The following is a 23,063-nucleotide window of genomic DNA, read 5'->3' as shown; positions in this document are numbered from 1 at the left end:
AATTAAAAAGTAAAATGAAAACTCACTCTTTTTGAAATTCTTCTTGCTTGCTCTTAAGCTGGCTTAACCTTTCCTTCTTGTCTATAAACCTATAAGAAAAAATTCAATGTTTTATTTAAACTTTCACTCTTTTCAGTCGAATGAGATTATGCAAATTCCTGAGAGCCAATCATTTCTGCAGTCTCCTCCAGAAATGTCACCATCCTGAACACATCTTCTCCATGGGATGCACACAGCTGCTTACCATTTGGTTATTTAAAACTACTAAGTTCAAATTCTCAGCTTTAGAACTCCTTCATGGGTTTAAAAAATGTGCCTATAGGTTTTTTTCACCCCTAAATTAAACTGTCTTCCAAAACAGGCACATCAGAACACTAAAGTGAATCTGAATTCAAGGAAACTGAGGCTTCTATTATAAAAATAATTTTAATTAAGCTTAATTTAACCCTGTTCTAACCTATAAATTGGTTCCTTGTAAGTATTAAAGTAAAATTTTTTTTCTCACTGATGTTATTGCTAGTCATTATGGGCTAACAAGTTACTTAATAAAAGTTATCAAAAGGAGGGAATATCACATTGCAGTTCATTTTTCTGTTTGTTGGTATTCTATCCTTATCCTGATTTTCTTCCTGCTTATTTGGGATTTAGTTTCCTTATTTTTACTTTTTGCAGTTTAAGGCAGAAACTTAGATCATCGATTTTAAGCCTGCTTCTCCCTTTTTAATATAACCATATAAACTTATAAACTCCCCCCCAAATATTGCTTAAGCTAAACCCTAAAAATTCTGATACAGTATATTTTATCATTTAATTTGAAATTTCTAATTTTCCATAAAATTCCCTCTTTGCACCATAAATTATTTAGAAGTGTGTTGCTTAATTTTCAGATACATGGGCTTTATTAGGTAACTCACTGTTACTGCTTTCTGCTTTAACTCTGATGTGGTCACAGAATGTACTCTATGAGATTTCAATCTTGTGATTTGAGACTGTCTTATGGCCTTGCATATGGTGTGCCTTGGTGAAAATTACATGTGCACCTGGAAAAATGTGTATTCTACAATTGCTGGGTACAGAGTTCTATCAATGTCAACCAGATGAAGTTGGCTCAGTGATATTCAGATTTTCTAGATCTGTGCTGTTCAATATGGTAGCCATCAGTCACATGTGGCTACTGAGTACCTAAAATGTGGCTTGTTGTTTAATAAAAATTTGGGTAAAACGGGGAGGAAAATAGCTTGGTGGCAGGGAGCATGCTTGGCATGTATGAGGTCCTGCGTTCAATCCCCAGTGCCTCCGCTAAGGTGGGGAGTCGGGGGAAATGAATTTGAATAAAAAAAATTGTACAACTAACATCATGCAACTGATTTTGAATTGAGCTAACCGTGGCTCACTATTTTCAAAGAGACAAAGGTAATGCCACATGCTACAGTAACATGGTAAGGAGTCCAAGATTAGGCTTTTGGCTATCTCCTAAATTTCTAGCCTAAATGAAAACAATTTAACAGAACCGTAACAGCCCCAAGAATCTCTTCCTTAAAATAATTCAGATATAGAAGTCTCTAATATACATTTCTATAATTCCACATTTTAAAATGTACCCAGATATCTACTTCTAAATGGAAGGTATAAAATGGTCTGATTATAACCCTACCATTAGCAGTCAATCACTAAAAATGTACTATATTAAACAAAAAAGCCAATCAGGCAACATTATATGTGACAGAATTATATACTTATGTGACTAAAATAAAATAAAATAAAAAATTCAGTTTCTCAGCTTCACTACTCACATTTGAATAACCACATATGGCTGATGGCTTACTGGACAGCACAGATATGGCAAATCCTTGCACAAAGGTCTACTAGGTAGCACCATAATGTCCAGTAGTAGATTCACCAATTAATTTATCAGGCATTACTTTGTGCCTGCAACTTATAACAAAGCATCTTCCAGAATGTTAAGAAATCTAATCATATATTCTTATCAACTGGCTGTGTACTGAACATGTTACTTGTTATATGCTGTCATTTTCTTGTATCAAAAATGAGAAACTAATGTGGCATTTACTTCCACCTCACTGAGGCAATGTAGTGATTCATGCTCTGATAACGTGACAGAGATGACAAGCTCACAAGACTCATCAAACTGTGCAAATGGGTGACATGGGGGATAAAATCCTGTTTTCAGAGGCTATAAAAGTGCTCCTTTCCAATCTGTTATAAAAACATCACTTTGCACTGAAACAAACTGGGATGATAACACAGTCCAGCTTTGTATCAAGCCGGTTAGTTCTCCTGGGATTTGTTAAAACAACAACACAACAACAAACTTACAACATAAATACACAGATGAGAGAGGGAATAATAAACAGAAGATAACAATTCTTACTGTATCAAAACTTCATGAGTAATGTCATTATTCACAAGGAAAATTAAAAGTAAGTGGTGTTAACAAAGCTAAACAGCAGACTGATGTCAAGGAATGTGGCTGGTCAGCATTTCCATTGCTCATCAGCGCACTCGTCTATTCTCTGCATTCCCCACCCCAGTACTCATGGAGATAGATTAAAAAAGGTGGGGTGAAGGGTTCAAGCTGGGTTTATCACATAAAATGTTTAGTATTTTTTTCCACGTCATAACATATAGCTCTATCACATTCTTGAAAAAGCACATGGAATTTCACCAAATGAACCAAGTTTATTTATATAAGCTCCTATTGATGAGCATTGCCATGGCTTCCAAATTTTTGCTATTATCAGTAATGCTATAAATGAATATCCCAGTGCACAAATCTTTACAAGCTTCTAGGTTTCTCTGTGAGAAATTCTTATAAATTAACCGCTGGGTCAAAAATTTACATGCAAAATTCTGGCAGTTAACCTTTAAATTTCCTGTGAATCACTTCATATCACCTGACCAACCTGTTTTCTTGCTCCCTCCCCAAACATTGCACATTTTAGTCTTTGCCAACCTGACTGGCCCCCAACTCCTTTCCTTCAAAGATTGAAAGGCCAAAAAAACCCAAAAAACAAAAACACCTCAAAACTAAATCCTTTCAGATATGCAACTCAGGGCCTTAAAAACTATTAAACCCTTTGAACAAGTTACAGCAGTTCAAGGGAAACAGATCAGAGATGAAGAAGATTTATGTCTGAAGGCACCAATCATGAAACTAGTCATAAGCAAAAATTGGAAACTTTATAATGTCCAAGGGGAGAATGACTATCAAATGATACCATATTGCCATGAAGGATATTATAATATTTTTTGTAGACAGACATGAGTATGTGTTTATGAGATGCTGGGTTAAAGAAAACAAAACATTAGAGCATCAAATTATATACACATGGTTCCAGAAACGAGGCTAGAAGTAAATATAACAAAATATTAACAGAGTTGTAATAATATGGGCAAAATCTATTTCCTTCTTTAGGTATTTTTGTACTTTACAAGTTTTCTACAATTATCATGTATACTTTTCTAATCAGAAAAAAAAGAATCCATTCCATCAATTAAAATTTCTCATGCTCTTCCTTGGAGGATCACATCCACTATAGAAACAAATATGCAATCCCTTAAAGTATCTAAAGTCCTTAGGTCTCTTGACACAGATTATATTCTTTGGCTTCCTTAAATCTAAGGGGGGAAAATGAGCATTAACAGTTTTAAGGTCAGTGGTGGGGAACCTTCCCCATCTCTGATTTGGGCACAGATTTGGTGAAGAGTTAATAACGATTCTGGCTCTACAAATAAGGCAGCAATGCTTCTGAGGGAGCATGGGGCCTGGAAAAGAGCACAGCAACCTCCCTTATTTAAGCAGAAATGGTGAAAGAACTGAGTATTTCTTGAACTAAGATACTAACACAGCAAAGATTACTAGCCATCATATTTTTCTCCCTTAAATTCTTTAGGTATACAAAGGTATTGTGTTTATGGACAAATACCATATGAAAAAACACAGTCCATATCAGGATGGTTCTTCTATCTTATGTAAGAAAATTTACTAAAGTATGAGAAAATGCGCAGCTGATTCTTGAACAAAGTGAGTTTGAACTGCCTGGTCCACTTAAATGTAGACATTTTTCAACGGTAAACACTACAGTACTGCATGGTCCAGAGTTGGCTGAATCCGTGGACATGGAGGAACCGTGAATACAGAGGGCTGACTAAATCATAGCGAATTAACCCCATTGTTCGAGAGTCAACTATAGTAAAAACACACTCCACTGGCAGGAACGAAGGTTGAATCATTAGCAACAAGTAGAAACAAAGAACTGTTTAGTTTCCTCACTTGTAAAATGGGAATAATTCTTATCCTGCTTGGTTATAGGGGTTAAATAAGATAAAAGTGAAAGCATCAGGTACAGGCACTCAGCACATAATATAGGCTAGTTTGCCTTTTCTTCACTGCAATGAGTGATTTTGCACTTCAGCTTACTAACATATTAAATTGAATATATATATTATATATATATTTCAGATCTGGAAGTAAATGTAAGAATTAGCATAGCCGAGCATAACTCCTCTGAGTTTCCTCATTTTAAAAGCAGGTTAATAACTCGTGGTTTTGTGGTAAGGAACAAATGAGATAATAAATGCAAAAGCCTTTTATAAATTCTAAAAGGTATGTATAATGGTAACAGTTGCCAGTAATACTGATTGAAAACAAAAGTTATATTTTCTTAGCAGATTTCCAAGTATTGGTATAAATACAGTAATAAGCTGCGTGGGATGGGAGTTGTGACCCTTCCTGAAAAACATAATCAAACAGCAGTAAGGCTGATAAACTCTTGGCTAGAGATGGGGAGTTCAGTTACCTACAGAGCTTCTGTTCTGCTGAGTGGGTTATACAAATGCGAGTCCAGAACTGAACTCTCATGACAATAGATTTTTATAGGCTCTGGTGACTGACAACCGAAAAGATACTGGAGGGAGACCAGAAATATCCAAAGGACAGTTTTTTGGATATTGGTTGTATCTTCCCCTTGAAATCTTTAGTAACATCTAAATTTCTCACTGGGACTTTATCCCATCTCTCAATTTGTTCAGTGCCCATATTTCTGTTTCCTGGTAAAAGTGTATTCATATATTCTTAAAACTCATCAGTGAAGGTAATGCTGTGTTATTCCTGAAAGTGTACTTGCAAAAGCAATATCCATATGCTCATAAAATGTGCCTTTCTTTTTGATCCATAGTTTAAAATAACTGGTTCCTAAACCAGCAAGATGATTTTCCTTGGTGCTACAGCCTCTGGGTATCCTCAGATTATGTCCTGTCTCACTACTACACCTATCATAAACTGGTAACCAGTTTCTTTCCAGTTTTGAGCACAAAGATTACTTCAACTTGTCAGTTATCTATTGGGTAACAGTGTTATTTCTGGTGTCAGATAAATGTATAATTCAGAAAATTATGTTCCTGTTAAAAGACTTAAAATTTTAGAATATTCACCAGTACGAGATCCAAAGAAGATTCTGTTGAGAGAACTTCTTAATTACTCCTCTTCATCTCTTAAAGAAGCACACAAGTTAAAACGCCAATGAAAAAGCAGAGAAGAAAGTGGGCACTGTTTCAGGACTGGGGCCGCAGTGCGAGATGAGGAAAGGATAGTGCTGGTGAGGACACCAAGGTTATAAGGAAGTGTTCCCACTGAACAGTAACAAAAAAGTCATGAGTTTAGATGTTTTTCAATCTAACTGCCAAACTCACAGTGTCCACAAAATTATACAAAGACACATGTTCCCTTTTTAGGAGTCAAAGGAACTAATTTTGGGGAGATACATTTGTTCTTTAATATCTAATTTTTCTTGAACTGATATACCATTAGAACATGTATATTCAGTGAGTCTATTAATGAAACCTGAAAAAAATACATTTACATTTACAAGAACTTTGATAGGCATATCACATTCAAGACCCATGTAGGCACAGCTAATGTGGCTACTTTACTGTAAAGAATCAGAGGTTAAACAAAGGTTTTAAAATTGTGTTGTAAGATTCCATATTTTATTTCCAAGTGGTTTCCCACAGCTAGTGAGGAGGTCTTCATAAAGCAGAAGGAAAAATAGACTGAAAGCAGAACACAGAATACAAAATTTTTCATAAGTTCTGAAGACAGTAGAATACTTCACAATCAACATCTGGCCCACACAATTTAAGGCTTATCCGTAGTCAGTGTAAATCCTTGAGAGCAGAGACCTGCCTTTCTCTTCTGTAACTGCCAGAATATTTTATGCAGATAACTACACACAGTGAGAGCTCAGTAAAAGTGATCTGGTCACCAGGACAGTGGTTCTGGGTCTCAAGAGATTCTTAGAGTCTACTAGATACTGGGCACTGTTCTGGGAACAAAGGAAAACAAACCAGCAAACTCTTCTCCCTTAGGAACACACAGTTCCAAACAGGGAGTGATGGAAAGTGAAGTGAAGCTACCTGAGCAGTCCTGTTACCCCTCAACCCAAAAGTTTCTTTTTCATTTCTGATTTTGGAATGGTTCTGGTATCTGCTCTTCATTTTTCTGCTTAGTTGTGTTTTTTTTTTAATTTTATTTTATTGAGTATAGTCAGTTTACAATGTTGTGTCAATTTTCAGTGCAGAGCCCAATTTTTCAGTTCTACATGAACATACATATATTCATTGTCACATTCTTTTTCACCGTGAGCTACTACAAGATCTTGTATATATTTCCCTGTGCTATACAGTATAATCTTGTTTATCTATTCTACATATACCTGTCAGTATCTACAAACTTCGAATTCCTGGTCTGTCCCTTCCCACCCACCCCCCTTTTCTGCTTAGTTATAAAAAGAAACCCACTAGAACACATCCCTCTTCTGAAAATAATTTGTACTGCAGTGTTTAAAGTTGTCTTGCCTTTGCCATTTCTTCAACAATTTGCCTATGACGTGCTACCCGCTGACGCTGCTCTAAGCACTGGGGATCGAACTGAACAAAACCAGAATTCATGCCTGCATGGAACTACATTTGGGATGCAATTACCCTCCTCAAATAAATACACCAATTACCATGCTCAACACCAGGGAAGAACTGAGTATTGTGACAGAAAATAACAGTGAGGGAGATGGAAGTAGGGACCTACCTTAGTGAAGGTCAGGGAAGGCCTCTCCAGGGAAATGACCTCTAAGCTGAGACCCTAAAGTCAAGGTACCAATCAGGAGGAAAAGTCTTCCGGGCAGAGGGAACAGCAAGGAAAAGGGCCCAGGGGTAGAAAAGTTTCACGTGTTTGAGGATCTGAGAGAAGGCCCCTGACCAAGGAGCTGTGAACATGAGGGAACAAGGCATGAGTTTATTCTATGAGTGCTTAATACATACCAGATGTCATGCTAAATACCTCAGTGCATACTCTTATGTAATCACTACCAGAAACCTATGACGTTAGATACCCCACCATTTTCAAAACGAATTAAGCACATGAGAGGCTAAGAAACTTGCTCAAAATCACATAACAAGTGGTGGAGCTTGGATGCAATTCAGTGCAGTTTGAATCCAAAGATCACATTTTAAACTCAACCTTACAGCCAAAGTTAGAAGGCAGAAGCCAAATCACATGGGGCTCAATATGCCACAGTCAGGAGTTTGAATTTTATTTTAAACAAAGTAGAAAGCTTTAAGCAAAACAGTGACATCATCTGATTTACATTTCTACTGTTGCTGCTGTGCAGGGGGCCAGAGGGGGGCTGGTGGGGATCAGCATATATAAAAGAAAGGAAACCAATAAGTAGCCAGGAGAGAAATGATAGTGGTCTCGACTAGAAGTAGACAGATTCAAGATCTACTCTGGAGCAGATCAAAGTAGACTTGTCAATGATTTGGACACACAGAATAAAAAAAAAAAAGGAAAAGCTAGGATAACTCTCAGGTTTCTGGCTTTAGTAACAAATGGGTCATGATAGATAATAATGAAGTGGTTCAGGATCAGACTGAGTTTGAGAAGGAAGCGTAGATTCATTCAACAAATCTTTATTAAGCTTCTACTATGTGGGGATACAGCAGAATACAAAACTGTCTTGTCCTCACAGAGCTTACATCATTTGAGTGGAGAGCAGTTAGACAAATTAACATGTAAGCCATAAAATGGTAATAAGTGCTATACAAACAATAAAGAAGGTTAAGTGGGAAAGAAGTTTACTATTTTAACTGAAAGGTCACAGAAAGTTTCTCTCATGTATAAGCAGAGACCTAAAGGAAACAAAGGAAGCAGCCCTGAAGACTTCTGGGAGAAGAGTTTCTGGCAGTCTGAATAAGACTGCAATGGTCCTGAAGCAGGTGTGTTCTTGGTACGTTTGAGGACCGGCAAGAAGGCCAGGGTGGTACTACAGAGTAGGTAAGGGAAAAAGCAACAGGAGATCAGAGGAGGAACAGGCAATATGTAACTTTGCTTAAGGACTCTTGCTTTTTTCACTTTGGGTAAAATAGGAACCCTCCAGAAGATGTGAACAGAGGACTGGAAGAGTGGTGTTACTCAGGCTGCAACATGGAAACAAGGGAGCAAGGGTGGAAACAGATTCAAGAGGCAATAATCCTCTGGTGGATCAGACCAGGAGGTGGTAAAAGGGTCTGATTTAGGACAGGTTTTGAAGGGCTGATAGGATTTGTTGAAGGGATTAGATACGGTGGCATTAAGAGAGGAGTCAAGGAAGACTGGAAGATTTTTTTGGCTTGTGCCAAAGAATGAGGTTACCATTTACTGGGATGATATGAGTGTGAGAGAAAGAGATTTATGTCGGAAAACTATGAATTCACTTTGCCATATTAAGATGTATATTCATTACAGATTTAAATACACAGTAGACAGTTATTTTCTGGATTTCACAAAAGCCTCAGTTGGAGATACAAGTCTTCGGAATACTGATGATATTTAAACCATGGGAATGGATCTAGGAAAAAGTAAATAGAGAATAGGGTCCAGAACTGAACCCCTGATAAACTCCATTAAATATTTCTATTTCCTACCTAGTAACCTTATAATAAAACTGTTCTCATTTTTAAAGCTGTTACTTATTACATCAGCAGTTTCTAAAGTCATCATCAATGGGACACAGCGATAAACTAAAAAGATTATACCATGCAAATCTCAAAAGAAAAAGAAAAAAATGAACACCACTCATGATCAGACTATCAGGTATTCAAAAAACAATTCCAACTATACATGCTATACAAGTCAGTGATTAAATACATGGCACATGGGTTCAGGCTGCCTAGATTTTAATTCTGGTCCCCACACTTATTATTTATGTGACCCAGGGCAAGGTACTGGGCCACTTTCCTTGGCAGTAAGTTGAGGATAACGACTTGTTGGATTGTTGTAAATGAATTAATACCTGAACTTTTGCACTCAAAAAATGAGCTGTCTTACTATCATTGACACTAAGTTATTTAAACAAAAGTTGGGAGTGAGAAACCTTGCAGCTAATCACACTAATTTTTCAATTATCTTAACCAAAGACTTGTGGGTCTGTTTAAATTTCAAAACAAGGCCAAAACGTGTTCCTAAATTCAATCCTCTTCACTAAGGGCTTGCAGCTCCTAGTCTGGATTTTAAAACAAAGCCACAATACACCCCCAAATTCCTTAGCATCCAAAGCAATCTTTGGAGGCAGAGGGGAAAAGGGAGGAACCAGATAGTCGACCTCACACATTAGAGTAAGTACGTCTGATAACAAGGTCCATCTGTGACACAGGTTACCAGGGCCCGAATCCCTCTTAACCAGTTATTTGATTCCCTTCTGGCCTCTCCTCTAGAGGATGAATGTGCTTTCGAAGATACATGTTAAACAAAGCTTTTGAATGGAAGTGCAGCGAAGTACATAGAATCCATCTCTATGGCAGTTAATAGGGAAAGACCTCTCCACAGTCACAATCTATCCCTTTTCCCTAGGACCCAGGTGCACCGTGAGTCAGACTCCTCTCTAGTGGGTTACCGGAAAACGGCGACCTTCCCTTATCTGGCCTCCACCCCCGGCTCTGTCCCCTGGAGCAAAGAGCCGGCGCAAAGCAGCTACCCTCCCTACCTCGCCTTCCTCTCGCCGGACTCCGGGGCCCACACTCGGGCCCAGGTTACAGCCTCCCAGCCGGCGGAGACACCCAGGGAAGAAACAATAGGGCCGTGGCGGCTGCCGTACCTTTCACGGTCGCGGCCGTCGAAGTAGACGAAATCGCCGCTCTGGACACACTTGGCGCAGGTCAGCCGCCGGCGAGTGGTGTTGCACAGCGGGCACCGCTCGACCGCCACGTAGAGCCCTTCTGCGTCGTCCACAGAATCCACCAGGTCCGGGGCGAGCGGCTGGGGCCCGCAGCCAGGAGCCTCTGGCGCCCGGGCTCCCTTCCCACTGGGAGACGCCATGATGGCCCGAGAACAGAGCCAGTCACGTGGGATTTTGTTTTCAACCCGGTGCATCCTGGGCGAGGAGGAGGGGCCTGGGAGGAGCCTGGGGGAGGCGCCGGGAGCGCGGCTGGGGTCGCACCAACCCTCTCCCAGCCTGACCCAGCCTTCGGCTGCCCGAGGCCGGAGGGGCTGACGATTTTCCTGACCGTTCAAGGGCTGCGGTCCCGAAGCAGGAAGAATTATGTTACAGGGGCGAATCCGCCCAACAAAATGTCATCAGTGGCTCCATCCTGCCCAGGCTACAAGTTAACGCCTCAAACTTATGCAAGAAATAGTAATACGATGCCCTAAGGATTCTGGGGAAACGGATTGGGACCGCAGTAAGGGGATTTCTGCAATTCGCTATGAAGGCTTTTAAATTTGGCTAAAACTACAGCAGAGTTGGGAGAGGGAGCTGGGTCTTGGAGCGAGGTTGAGTTTTTTGGCTCACCCACCTTAAGTGTGGGATTCGGGGCTAATTCCTCATCTCTCTGTGCGTGTGTTCTTACCTGTTAAAATGGAGAGAATTACAGTACCTACCTAACGTCTGATTAATAAGTAAATTCGTTTAATAGTAATGTGATAAGTACTTAACCGATAATAGCTAACCAGTGGAAACAACCATAATGAACGTGGAAATCAAAGTTCTGTCTTTCTGAAAAATAAATTTTAATGTCCAGCATTTGGCACCTACTCTGGGCCGTGCATGCCCTGAGAAAGAAACTAAACTGAGTAGAATTTAACATAGATTATTCCAAAAATCTTTCTGTGGAGGTAAATAGGGTGGATCGGAGGATTATATCGGAGTAACTAGTGTATGAATATGCCTCTAAACTACAGAAGGAAAAAAAAATTGGGCTCAGAGGTCAAATGATCTAGATCAGTGATTCTCAAGGATTATTTTGGTAGGTTGTAAATTGATGACTGCCTTAAATTCTCTCTCCCACTAGGGCTTCTCTCCCAAGTTCCATATCCCCAAATTCATAACTGTCTACATTAGGCTTAAAGTAATGTACTGTGACCACCACAAGCTCAGCAATTCAAAAACTGAACTGAACTCTCCCTCCCCAAAATGTTTCCTTATCTTAGTGAAAGACAGAACCACTGACCTTTTGGGAACAAGATCCATGACTCATGTTAGCCCAGCCCTCCCTGTTAACCTCCATATCTCCATCAAATAAGGATGGTTCCACAACCTAATAAGGTCTCGAATCTGAAAGCTTTGCTCCAGCCTCTTAGTCTTATCCCATCTATTTTAATATAATTAGATAGAATTATAAAAGTACCCAAAAAAGCACAAAATCCCTAAACTGTTTTCAAAATAGAGCTTACACTAAACCTAAAAGGTTCCTGAAAGTTTAAGATTTATTTTTAAGGGAGAGAATTTTCTCTGACCATTTCAAACAAAAGGATATTTAATTATTTAATTTTTCAGACTCTCATGTTTCATTTGTATTCTGACAGGATCCTTCACAAAGTCTGTACCTAATGGCCAGGATCATCTACTCAATATTTAAAAAGGCAAAAACCAGGCAATTTCTATCCTGCTATTTTGTGCAGTTACTTGAAATGTCTATATATTGCTATGTATTTTCAGAGAGCACATGTTAAGGTACTACATCTTTTAACAGGAGCAGAGCATTAAGTTTTAATGTTGCAATACCATTCTAGCAAAGCTGTAAATCTTTCAAATTCTGAAATAAGTTTACTTGTTAACATGTGAGAATTATTTTGAAAAAAAGTTTTTTCATTTCTTAACCACACTTTAATAACTAAAGTCAAAATGTGCATGGAACATCTACAATCCAGCTGTTTCTGTGCTGGGCATATGCACATATTCAAACCAATATACTATGAGATGTTGAATGACATACTCAGGTTTTTTTAAAACCCTTTAGAATAGGATAGATGTTTTCAAATGCTTCATAGATCTCAGAACGTTCTTTGGCACCTATAAAGAAATCCAAGTTTACATAGTCTTTAATATAAAAACAATACAAAAATTTTCTTAAAACTAAAATTTCATTGTCATCTCCAATTATTTTTTAATACAATGACGTCTCTTTTGGCATACCTGAGAAGTGGCATTTATTCCTGGTAAAGACAAAAGGATTTCGTGACTATAGCCACTTTCCCACAAATACATACCCTAGAGCAGAGTTTTCTAGTACTTCTGCTATGTGGGCATATCAGTATGTCTTCAGCCTGGTAGGGCACAGTATGAAATGGGGATGTTATCTCTCAGTGTGTCATGAACGTGACCACAGAACATGACCTTCATCAGCACCTGTGGGCCCTTAGCTGCCAGCAAAAGGGACTTCCTTTGATTCACTCATCTCTAGTTCTCTAGTTAACATCCTGATGCCTAGGTTGACTAACAGAGTGAGACAAATGGAACTAAAGTTTTAAATTTTCAGTATATGGGATGGGATTATTAGAGGGAAAAATTGTACCATTGTTACCCTTAGAGATAAGTTTCAAGGTATCTTTAATTATAACAGTTCAAGGAGTTAAGATGGATAAAAATAAGAGTTAGACACTGTCCCCACCCTTGAGAGAGATGATCAGTCCAGCACTACTCATATTTCTCACCGCCACCAACCAGTACTAACTACTTTCCACTTCAAAGCGATGCAGGCACATTGTGTTAAGGTTTAAGGACTGGTAGCACTTGTGTTTATATGAAACTGTCAGCTAATCAGGAAACTATTATCTGATATTATTGGGCAGCAGGCAAGTAGATTAATGAAAAGAATATAAAAACCGTTAGCATGAAGAAAAATGGAAAATAGATTAAGGTGATACCTACTCATTCTTGAGTGCTATAAACTTAGAGAGGAGGAAGGCTCAGTGAGAGCAGAAATAACCTGTGAAAGGTGGTTATCTGGCTTAACGATGGGACTAATGAGTGGGAATTACCAAAAGGAGGATCGCCAGATTTGAGAAATAGGTAGAAATAAGGATTCAGAATCAAGGATGAGCTATAATAATTAAAAAAAAAAAAAAAGGAAAATGGCAAGTGTTGGCAAAGAGACTGAGAAACTGGAACCTTCACACGTTGCTGGTGGGAACGTAAAATGGTTCAGCTACTAAGGAAAACAGTTTGCCAGTTCCGCAAAAATGTTAAAGTAAGAATTACCATGTGACCCAGCAACTCCACTCCTGGGTATCTGGGTATACACCCCCCAGATTGAAAACAAGTACTCAAACAAATAACACGCAAGAAGATACATATTCATTGTAGCACCATGCATAATACCCCCAAAGTAGAAACCCAAATGTCTATCAACAGATGACTGTATAAACATATTGTGATATATACATACAGTGGAATATTATTCCACCATAAAAAGGAGTGAAGCACTGACGCATACTGCAAGGTGGATGAACCTCAAAAACAGTATGCTAAGTGAAAGAAGCCAGAGATGAAAGGTCACATATTGTAAAATTCCATTTATATGAAATCTCCAGAAGAGGTAAATTCACAGGGACAGAATGAAGATTGGTAGTTGCCAGGGGCTAGGGAGAGGGAGGAATGGGGAGGAACTGCCTAATGATACAGAATTTTATTTTGGAGCAGTGGAAGTGTTTTGGTACCAGATAGAGGTGGTGGTTGCATGACATTGTGAATGAACTAAATGTGCTTGAATTGTTCATTTTTAAATGGTTAGGTTTATGCTGAGTGAATTTCATCTCAATCAATTAAAAAATTTTTTTAAGAATCAAAGATAAAGTACTTATAAGCTTAAAATTTGTGGAGGGAAGGTAAGGGCAAACGATTACTTATTCATTGCCAAGGAGTTTATTCTCTGAGTCTCTACCCTCAAAGATGTGGGGTGAGGAGGAGGGTGAGTTATTGACATGGATAACAGAAACTTGGTACCTTTGAGGTAGGAAAAATCCCTAAGTCTCAGCAGATTTTAGTAACAGCACTAACATTTTAGTTTCTAAAGAGACTAGTTTTGTAGAAAGCACACAGTGAGTTGGAAGAGTAAGTACAACACCATTATAAAGAGACTCCCTGCCTCTGGTCTGGTGGACTTTTTCAGCTTCTGGGTATATCTGAATGGAACAGCCTTCTTAACTGGGAGACAGGGAAGTACAGTAGGTATAGCAAACTCACACACATTCACCTAGTGCCCCTTTCCCCCAAACTAAGGTTCTTTTTATATTTAATTGAGTAACAAGAGTGTCTAGGTCCAGCATTTGGTTAACTATGTACTTAAGTTTTATCATAACACTTTTTAAAAAAATTACATTCGAGCTCAGAAGAGTGTAGCATTCTGGCAGCCCTTAGAGGGTAAAAAATACCCAGCACCCAAGAGGGACCAGACATTGAGAGTGATCATTATTTTATATCATAGAAAAACAACTTTAGACACAAAGGGCTTTCAGGAGATTATCTAGTACAATTTCTTAATTTCCTGTGTGGGAAAATGAGGTCCAAAAAGTTGAAGTTTCCCTGAATCATGAGTAGCAACTATGGAAGAAGACCTCTTGTACCCAGTGTTCCTTCACTTACACCGAAAGGCATCAAATAAACATTGCCAGAAATTGTAACTGAGTATTACAATGAGGGGATTTGGTCAATTTAATCAATTATTTCCTCGTTGAAATATTGGCATCAAAATTTTAAGGGAATCTAAATTGGCCCCATAATTCTACTAATAATCAATCTACAACCAAACATCCCAATTTGTGGCACCAGACTCTGATTAGATGACCCTTGCCTTTTAAGCAAAACCTACCAGTCCTTTCCTTCAGGTAATGATGAACACCACTTTGGGGGATAAACACCATTTCTAACCACAGTGACTGAGATGGAAGATCTGTGGCTGGTGCATTGGAGAAAGGATCGACTTGAGATCAAACTACATGGGCTTAAATGCCCGCTCTACCACTAATTAGGTTTGAAATCACAGGTAGGTTGTTTAACTTCTGAGTTTCTGTTTCCTTACCCATAAAATAAGGACAACAACCTTCTCACAGGGTTGCTATAAGGGCTAAATGAGCAAATGTTTGTAAAAATCCCTTTGCAAACCATAACATTTTACAAGTTCTAAGCCATTTTTATTATCCTAGAAGAACATACTTCAGGATTAGGGATGTTGGGATGGCTGGTCCAAGTTATACATGGCTTACTTATTATTTGGTTCTGTAAGAGCCAGTATTGCATAATTTGTCTGTCTCCTTCACCAGGGCTGGATTTTTGCCAGATGAAGAGTATGTTAAATTTGCTTTTGCACCCTCAGCACCTAAAACAGTACGTGCACCTGGTAGGCATGCAAAGTATATTAAATATCTATCACTGTCGACAATGTTTGTACACTCATCCCTACCCCTTAGCCTGCCCAAATACCAATTTCCAATACTACTTGGATTTTCCAGTTCTGTTCTTACACCAAGTCACAACTACACATCTTATTTTCTCAAGTGATACCATATGTGTATGCCCATAAGTGAAAATCTTACAAATTTAAAAAAAAAAACAGGATTAAACCCCTCAAAATACACATTTTACAGTACATACTAAGCGCTATTAGTGGTGGATTACCAGTAACAATTGATGAGGATATTCTGTTATCTCTCTGACCCACTCACTAGTAAGTCTTGCTGTTTTTATGCTGCCCTCTGACCTACCCATTTCCAAGAACCACTGACATACAGCTGAGTAACAGTGACCCTCAGTAATAGAGACCCAGCTGCTTCATCCTAAGCTGGAAGGACATAAGTAAATGTGATCCATTTTACTAAAGCCTCTTTAAATTTCATATTCCTATCATCTGGGCAAGGCATGAGAGCAAAATTTTGTCTTTTTCAATGCCAGGGTGAAAACAAGAATAGTGGGCTTTCATGGAGGTGATAATAGCTAATATTTATACCATGTTTACTATATGCCAGGCATTGTTTTTCTGCCTCCTCACAATGCTTAGCACGTAGCTTCTATGACTACCTGCCTTCTACATATGTGGAAATCAAGGTGAAGAACTTCAACTTCCCAAGGTCACACAGCCAATAAATGGTAAAGCCTGGATTCAAATAGATGATTGGTTTTCAGCGTCCTGCCTCTTAGCCACCATACCTGCTGCCTCTCACCACTAAGAATATTTTTCATTCCTTCAGCTGACAAGGAGGATTGGGGGAAGTTGCCCAAAAGACCACACAGGTGCTTTCATAGATACCTACAGAGGAGGAAGGACAGGGCGAGTATGTGAAGACGGCGGTATGGAGCCAGGCTGCTTCAGTGCTCACGCGTGCTGCGGGACATGCAGCTGTTCGACATTGTTGAGGTTAGTTAACCTCTCCATTGTCCCCATTTCACAGGGGAGGAGACCGAGGGATTAAGTACAACCTCACAGAGTTAGGTAGAACCCACATAAAAGCCCTTACTTATCACAGTGCCTGGCACATTGAGTGCTCAACAAATGTTAACTCTATTATGTCTCATCTTAGATGTGAAAGCTGATATATTTGCTGTTCATTTCATATGGTCCCAGCAGATCCTAGCTCTACTATTCATTTTGCTGTGGTTTGAGAAAAATGGATCCTAAATGCCATGTCAGCCATGGAGAAGCAGCATGGACCTGGGAAAGCAACGGTAGGCGTGACACAGGTCCCTTTGCTGTCAGGGACTGTGACAAAGTAGGGCAGTAGGGCCTCTTTGTCCTCAGCTCACTTAACTATAATTACAACATTCAGATGCAGCCTTGGACATGGTGGCTGAAGTTTTTGGCACCTCAGGGAGTAAGACAATTTTACATGGATAAGTTATTTTCAAAGACCCTGCCAATAGTGTGTGATAAAAATAGGTGGCAATTTGAAACCTTTGTATTATGTGCATTGGTGTTCTATAGTTTCTAACTAGGGAAGAGCTGGGATCCATTATTTAATACAGTGAAATTCAAAGTGCATTTGAAATTTCAATACTCTTAATATTTTCTAGGCAAAAGGTATTCACCCTTGTTGGGACCTTACTTTCAAAATAGCTCTGCAGGGTCTTGCCATGTTGGACTAGACCACAGGAGCTTCTAGGACTCCACTGGATGCTCTACATGACTGCCCCCCACTGAAGTTCTAGAGCCAAGGCTAAAGGAGGCCTCCTTGGTCCCTTTCCCCAGGTTTTCACCCAAAATTGGGCACTTGAGTTTTTAATCCCTTTGCAGGTGAAGAGTCTAGGTAAGTTAACAATAAGAAATAAGGAGCATTTGTCTCTAAGTTTGGAGCAAAAGTAACCTAAACCATGTAGTTCTAGGTTAAGTACTAAGACAATACGGCATAAAGAGGGAAAAATCCCAACAGATAGTAATTACTCATATTTCAGTAGTAAGACATTGACCGGCTATTACTTCACAATACATATAAGCAGAAATTTGGATTTCAGTTAATACATCTCATTCCCTGTCTCCAAAAAAGTGATGATCTATGACTTCCAAGAATGAAATTTAGCTTTGCCTGCTCTTTGGCCTGAATGCAGTAACAAATTTTAAGAGAAGTGTATTGTACAATCTTCAGTACGGTGTGTTGACTATCCTTTACTTTTGTGATTTGAAACTTCTGGCAAATGTGTGCATGAAAGTTTTTTTTTTTTCTTTTTAATTTGAGATAAGTAGGAAAGTTGGTCTGAATTAAGGATATTTAAAGTAATTTGTTCTTGTGTACCTATAATAGGTACTTGGCCTGTACTTGGCAATTTGCACTTTTAATTAGACAGATTCATAATGATACATAGTACATAGATGAAAGCATCCTTCCAAAGGTCTTAAAAAATTTGTTCCCTTGAGTAGGGCACATATTTGCCTCCAATATCTACACTATTCAATTTACTTGGCAGGCTTTTTCCCCTTCCTTTAGGACATACAGAGGTCAACTTTATGTCAGTCACTGGTAGGTCTTAATTACTCTGGACACTAAATTGGTGGCATCTGAGGAACTATAGCTTTGTTGTATTCAAAAGATTCTTGAATTACAAACAGGCCTTCCCCACTTTGAAGACACATTAGTTATTTCTTAGAGGAAAACAAACTGTAAAACTTACAAGGGAAGGGAAAAAAAAAACCTTACTGAGAGTCCTATAAGAAGACTTAAAACAGACATTCCATGTTTTTGGATGCTGAGTGATGGTAACTTTAACGATGTTTCTCAAATTAATTCTGCTAATGCAGAAATCTGGTTTTAGGTGGGGCAAGATGTTATAAAATTTTAAAGTTTGTTTGGAAGACTAAATATTTAAGAGGAGCTAATAAAAAGAGAAGCAATGAGGGGAAACTTGTCCTATCAGACAGACCACTAGAATTAAAGCACATTTATGCCACAATATAGTATAAGTACAATAGGATTATCACAGTATGTTTCTGGAGCAAAGGCAGAACTGGAGGAGAGACCCATACATAAAAATAAAAGTCAAAAGGAGTCATCACAAATAAATAATGAGAAGAATATGTAGTTTTCAGATGGCTGGCTAGCTAGCTATTTGGGGGTAAGGTATAATCAATTTGGCTCATGCCATACGAATCTGGTATTCATCTTGGAAGAGGAGAGTGAAATATGTAAAAAGTCAGGCAAAACAAGACAGAAATAGCAACCTTTAGAACAATAGTACAGAAAAGAGTCTCAACTATTTACTTCAAGAATTTTTAAAACCTTTATGTAAAAATAAGTCAATTGGAAAAAGTCACAAAACAAAGGGTAATCATTCAATATTATGTTGAACTCATACAAATTCTTAGGGGTTAGTTTGTAAAACTAGTAAGAACTGAATAGTAAAACTATTAAGAACTGAATAGACAAACAGAATTAGTTATGTACATACTATTTATGGAAGATACTGGATATGTTGAAAAGCGATCTATTTCTGATAATTAGTGAGGTTAAATCAGTGAGATCATCCTCACTTATACAGGTAAAGTTTTCTTTGGTATAATTTTGTTCTGAATGCTGCTGAGGGTTTATAAAAGGTATTTAGATACACTGCTGGTAGGAATGTATGATATAGGAGAACTGTATTATACATCCCTTTATAAAACAATTTTGTAATTTGTACTAAGAACCTCAAAAATGATTCTGTCTTTATCCAACATTCCATTTCTGAGCATTTAAACTAACAAAATGATTCTCCACACATAAATATAGCCAAATGTTTGTGCCACTTATAAGCAGCCGAGAAGGAACATTTAAACACCTGACAATGGGAGAGTAAGTTTGATGCAATCGTATGTTAGAACAGAATTGGGAAACTTGGGCCTGCTGGCCAAACCTCGTCTGCTGCTTGTGCGGCCTGAATAGCCTGTCAGCCAAGGGTGATTTTTATATTTTAAATATTTGGGGGGCGGGAATCAAAAGAAGAGAAGAGTACATGACACATGTAAATTATATGAATTATATTCACATTTCAGAGTCCTTTCTTTTATGTGATGTTTATAGCTACCTTCACACTACAATGTCAGGGTTCAGTTGTTGTGATAGAGACGCTATGGCTCACAAGCTTAAAACATTTAGAATTTAGCCCTTTGCAGAAAAAGGTTTGCTGACCCCTATAAAAGTCAGAACATTGTCCAGCCTTTGAAAGTCTTCATGAAGGTTTGTAACAACGAGTTAAGCTATGTATGTTACAACGGTTAATAAAAAGGCAGGCTGTAAAGATGAATATATGTATCAAAATGACATAAAAACATGGAAAAAAGTTGCATTGTTTTGGGTACTGGGACTGATAAGTAATGTTATATTCCTTTCCATTTTTCTTTTTTTTTCATATATTCTATAATAGCATGAATTACTGTATAATGGTGAATAAAGCTATTTAAAGCAAAGCACATGCACAGCTACTGAATTTTATGAAAGTCAGAATCTTAGTACTTACCCGTCAACACAACTTTTCCAGATACAAAGATAAGCAACACAATCCGTGGTTTCACCATTCTATAAATGAGGCCAGGAAATAGTTCAGGTTCATAACTGTTAAGATATAAAAGGAAAAAGTTAGAAGTACCACTCACTATACAACTACTTTTCCATAATATTCAAGACCCAAAATACTAAAGCAGTTTTAAAAAGCTATTTTACCAAAAACCTTTTGGCCATCTTGATAAAAGTAGTCTTGGGTGTCCTAGGTAATTTCTGTGACAGTCAAGAACAGAACTCATTTTTCGTCATATTTTTCCAAATGCAAGTCACCCTAAGCTATTAGAAATGAAGGTAACTTAGGACATCAGATTTCACATTTTAAGATCTTGTTGGTTAAATGTTCTCCATCTTTCAAAAAAAGTCTATCAATAAAAATATATAAACATGTCTTCTAAATTTACCAAGTTCCCCAATAATGAGTACAGTTTGTATCTACTTACAAACTAATTGCTAAAGTTAACATTTTTAGCAGATAGAATGTAAAAAAAATTTCTAGACTGCTGTTATTTGTCTTTGGACAGATGCTGTATAGAGAAAGAAAACTTAAACTGTCTCAAGTTCTAAAAACTCAGGATTTGTTCCTATAGATAATAATACATTCATATTTACTACTAAATGTAAGCTGATTTCTCCAAGGAACAAGGGATAATTGAATAAGGAATTGCTTCTCCACATGCCAGCCATAGAAAAGAGTTGTTGAGATTCCTAGAAAGGCTTGAGGAGCCTACAAAAAAAGAGGTCAAGAGTTAAGAGGAAGTTGATGAAATAAAACTATTCTCAAAACAATGACTAATGGAGTATAAGAAAAAGAAGAAATCTGAGAAATGGAACACTATAATACACATGAATCTTTGCACTTAAAGGGTGAATCCAGACCACAAAGAAAAACTCCATTCCATTTGACAGTGAGTAAGAGCCATACCACAGGAGATGTGAAACCACTTACGGGCACCAAAAAGAGGTACCACAGTGGTCAGGCTACCCATCTGAAGTATATGGAGGTCATTAAGGGTGGGGCATCACTCTACTTCCTTGCAGAAAGCCTGTCAAGACTTCTGCCCACAAACAACTTACAGACACTAGGGAGACAATGATGCTAGCTGAAGCCCTTAAAAATCTCTATGAGAACTGTGAGGTTTGAGCCCAGAAAGTGAAGACTTCCACAGAAAAAAATGTTTCCATTTGATTTCCAACAAAATCTTAGGACACTCAAAGGAAAAAGAGAAAACAAAAGACTTTGGTATGTAAATAGCTGAAAAATTCCCTAACCTAGGAAAGGAAGTGTACAACCAGGTCCAGGAAGCACAGACAGTCCCAAATGGGATTAATCCAAAGAGAATGAAACCAAGACACATTGCAATTAAAATGGAAAAAATTAAAGATAAAGAGATAATATTAAATACGGCAAGGAAAAGCAACAAGTTATGTACAAGGGAACTCCCACAAGCCTATCAGCTGACTTTTCAGGAGAAACTCTGCAAGTCAGAAGGTAGTGGTATGATATATTTAAAGTGATGAAAGGGAAAAATCTACAACCAAGAATACTCTACCCAGCAAGGCTTTCATTCAGATTTGATGGAGAGAGGAAGAGTTTTAGGGACAGGCAAAAGCTAAAAGAATTCAGCCCCACCAAGCCAGCCTCACAAGAAATGTTAAAGGCATCTAAGCAAAAAAGAAAAGGCTACAACTAGAAACATGAAAATCATCAAAGGAAAAAGCTCATTGGAAAAGGCAAATATGCAGTAAAGGTAGTAGATCAGCCATGCACAAAGCTAGCAGGAAGGTTGAAGGACAAGGTAGCAAAATCATCTATATTTATTCTCTGTCTCATTTCAAAAGAAGGTTGAGGCAGGAAAAAAAGAGGCTTTAGTTAGGGATGGGGAACATTTCATGAGGATGGAGAACCACAAACAGCTGCCAATCTCTTGGGCAACCCAACTTCAACTCATTGTTCAAGTCTCAGCTTAAATGTCACTTCCTTTAAGAAGTCTTCCTTGAGCTTCATACCTCTCCATCACGTTAAGTTCCCTGCCTGATGGCACCGTAACACTCCAAGGGGTGTTCGCCTTCATAGTTACATTTCATTATTATCTTTAGTGTCTCTGTTTTCCCTTTTAGGCAGTGGTTCCATAAGGGCAAGGGACCATGGCTGTATTGATTGTCACTACCACCATAGCATCTGCTACACAGTGGCCACCCAGATTTTACTCATTTAAGAAATACTTGTTATTAGACTGTCTTTGATTTAAAAATTGAAGGGGAGGTACCAGAAATTGACACAACATTGTAAACTGACTATAACACAATAAAGAAAAAAAAGAAAAAAATCTACAGCTAATAACAAAAAAAAAATTGAAGGGAAGGGAGAAAAGTGCACAGGGATAACTGAAACAATTATGACATAGAAAGACTGATGGAGAAGATGCCTAGTAACAAGGGAGATACTTGTATTTTCAGATGCTGATATACATATTTGTAGAATCAGGGGAATTAAATGCATTTGAGGTTTTAACAGAAAGCAAACTTGACCTGATAATTAAAACTGGTATGTGCCATGGTTCCCCACAGGGCTTCAGGCAATTAAAGAGAGTCCTCATTTTAAAGACACAAACCTGCTGAGAAAGAGGTGTTTTAATGGCCCAATGTCGCAAATACACACACTGGAGTCAAAATCTAACCTAAGGATGCAGAACATTTGGAAGAGGCAAGAATGAGACTAGAAAGAGATAGCTGCAGAAATACAAAGCAAGCTTCCGGGTCAAATTTTTTTAAAAAG

At 38.2% G+C, this 23,063-nt stretch overlaps 2 protein-coding genes across 3 annotated transcripts in view; both read right to left on the bottom strand.

Annotated features, from left to right (window-relative positions):
• ATG14 (autophagy related 14) overlaps positions 1-10,810 on the bottom strand; it is a 34,439-nt gene extending 23,629 nt beyond the window's left edge. Inside the window, exons 1-2 of one of the 2 annotated variants that reach the window (XM_074365489.1) lie at positions 10,146-10,810; positions 27-89 (exon numbers count right to left, since the gene is read on the bottom strand). In XM_074365489.1, the coding sequence (XP_074221590.1) occupies positions 27-89; positions 10,146-10,420 (338 nt within the window). In that variant the 5' untranslated portion in view covers positions 10,421-10,810. The remainder of the gene's footprint in view (positions 1-26; positions 90-10,145) is intronic. The other variant, XM_074365488.1, reaches the window with a different exon arrangement.
• Positions 10,811-10,923: 113 nt separating this feature from the next.
• TBPL2 (TATA-box binding protein like 2) overlaps positions 10,924-23,063 on the bottom strand; it is a 95,966-nt gene continuing 83,826 nt past the window's right edge. Inside the window, exons 10-11 of the mRNA XM_074365490.1 lie at positions 20,244-20,338; positions 10,924-12,338 (exon numbers count right to left, since the gene is read on the bottom strand). Coding sequence (XP_074221591.1) covers positions 12,262-12,338; positions 20,244-20,338 — 172 coding nt within the window. The 3' untranslated portion in view covers positions 10,924-12,261. The remainder of the gene's footprint in view (positions 12,339-20,243; positions 20,339-23,063) is intronic.

Source organism: Camelus bactrianus, chromosome 6 (assembly GCF_048773025.1).
Source record: "Camelus bactrianus isolate YW-2024 breed Bactrian camel chromosome 6, ASM4877302v1, whole genome shotgun sequence".
Lineage (NCBI taxonomy): Eukaryota > Metazoa > Chordata > Mammalia > Artiodactyla > Camelidae > Camelus > Camelus bactrianus.
Note: the sequence above shows the minus strand (reverse complement) of the source record. Positions and strands in the feature narration are given on the sequence as shown.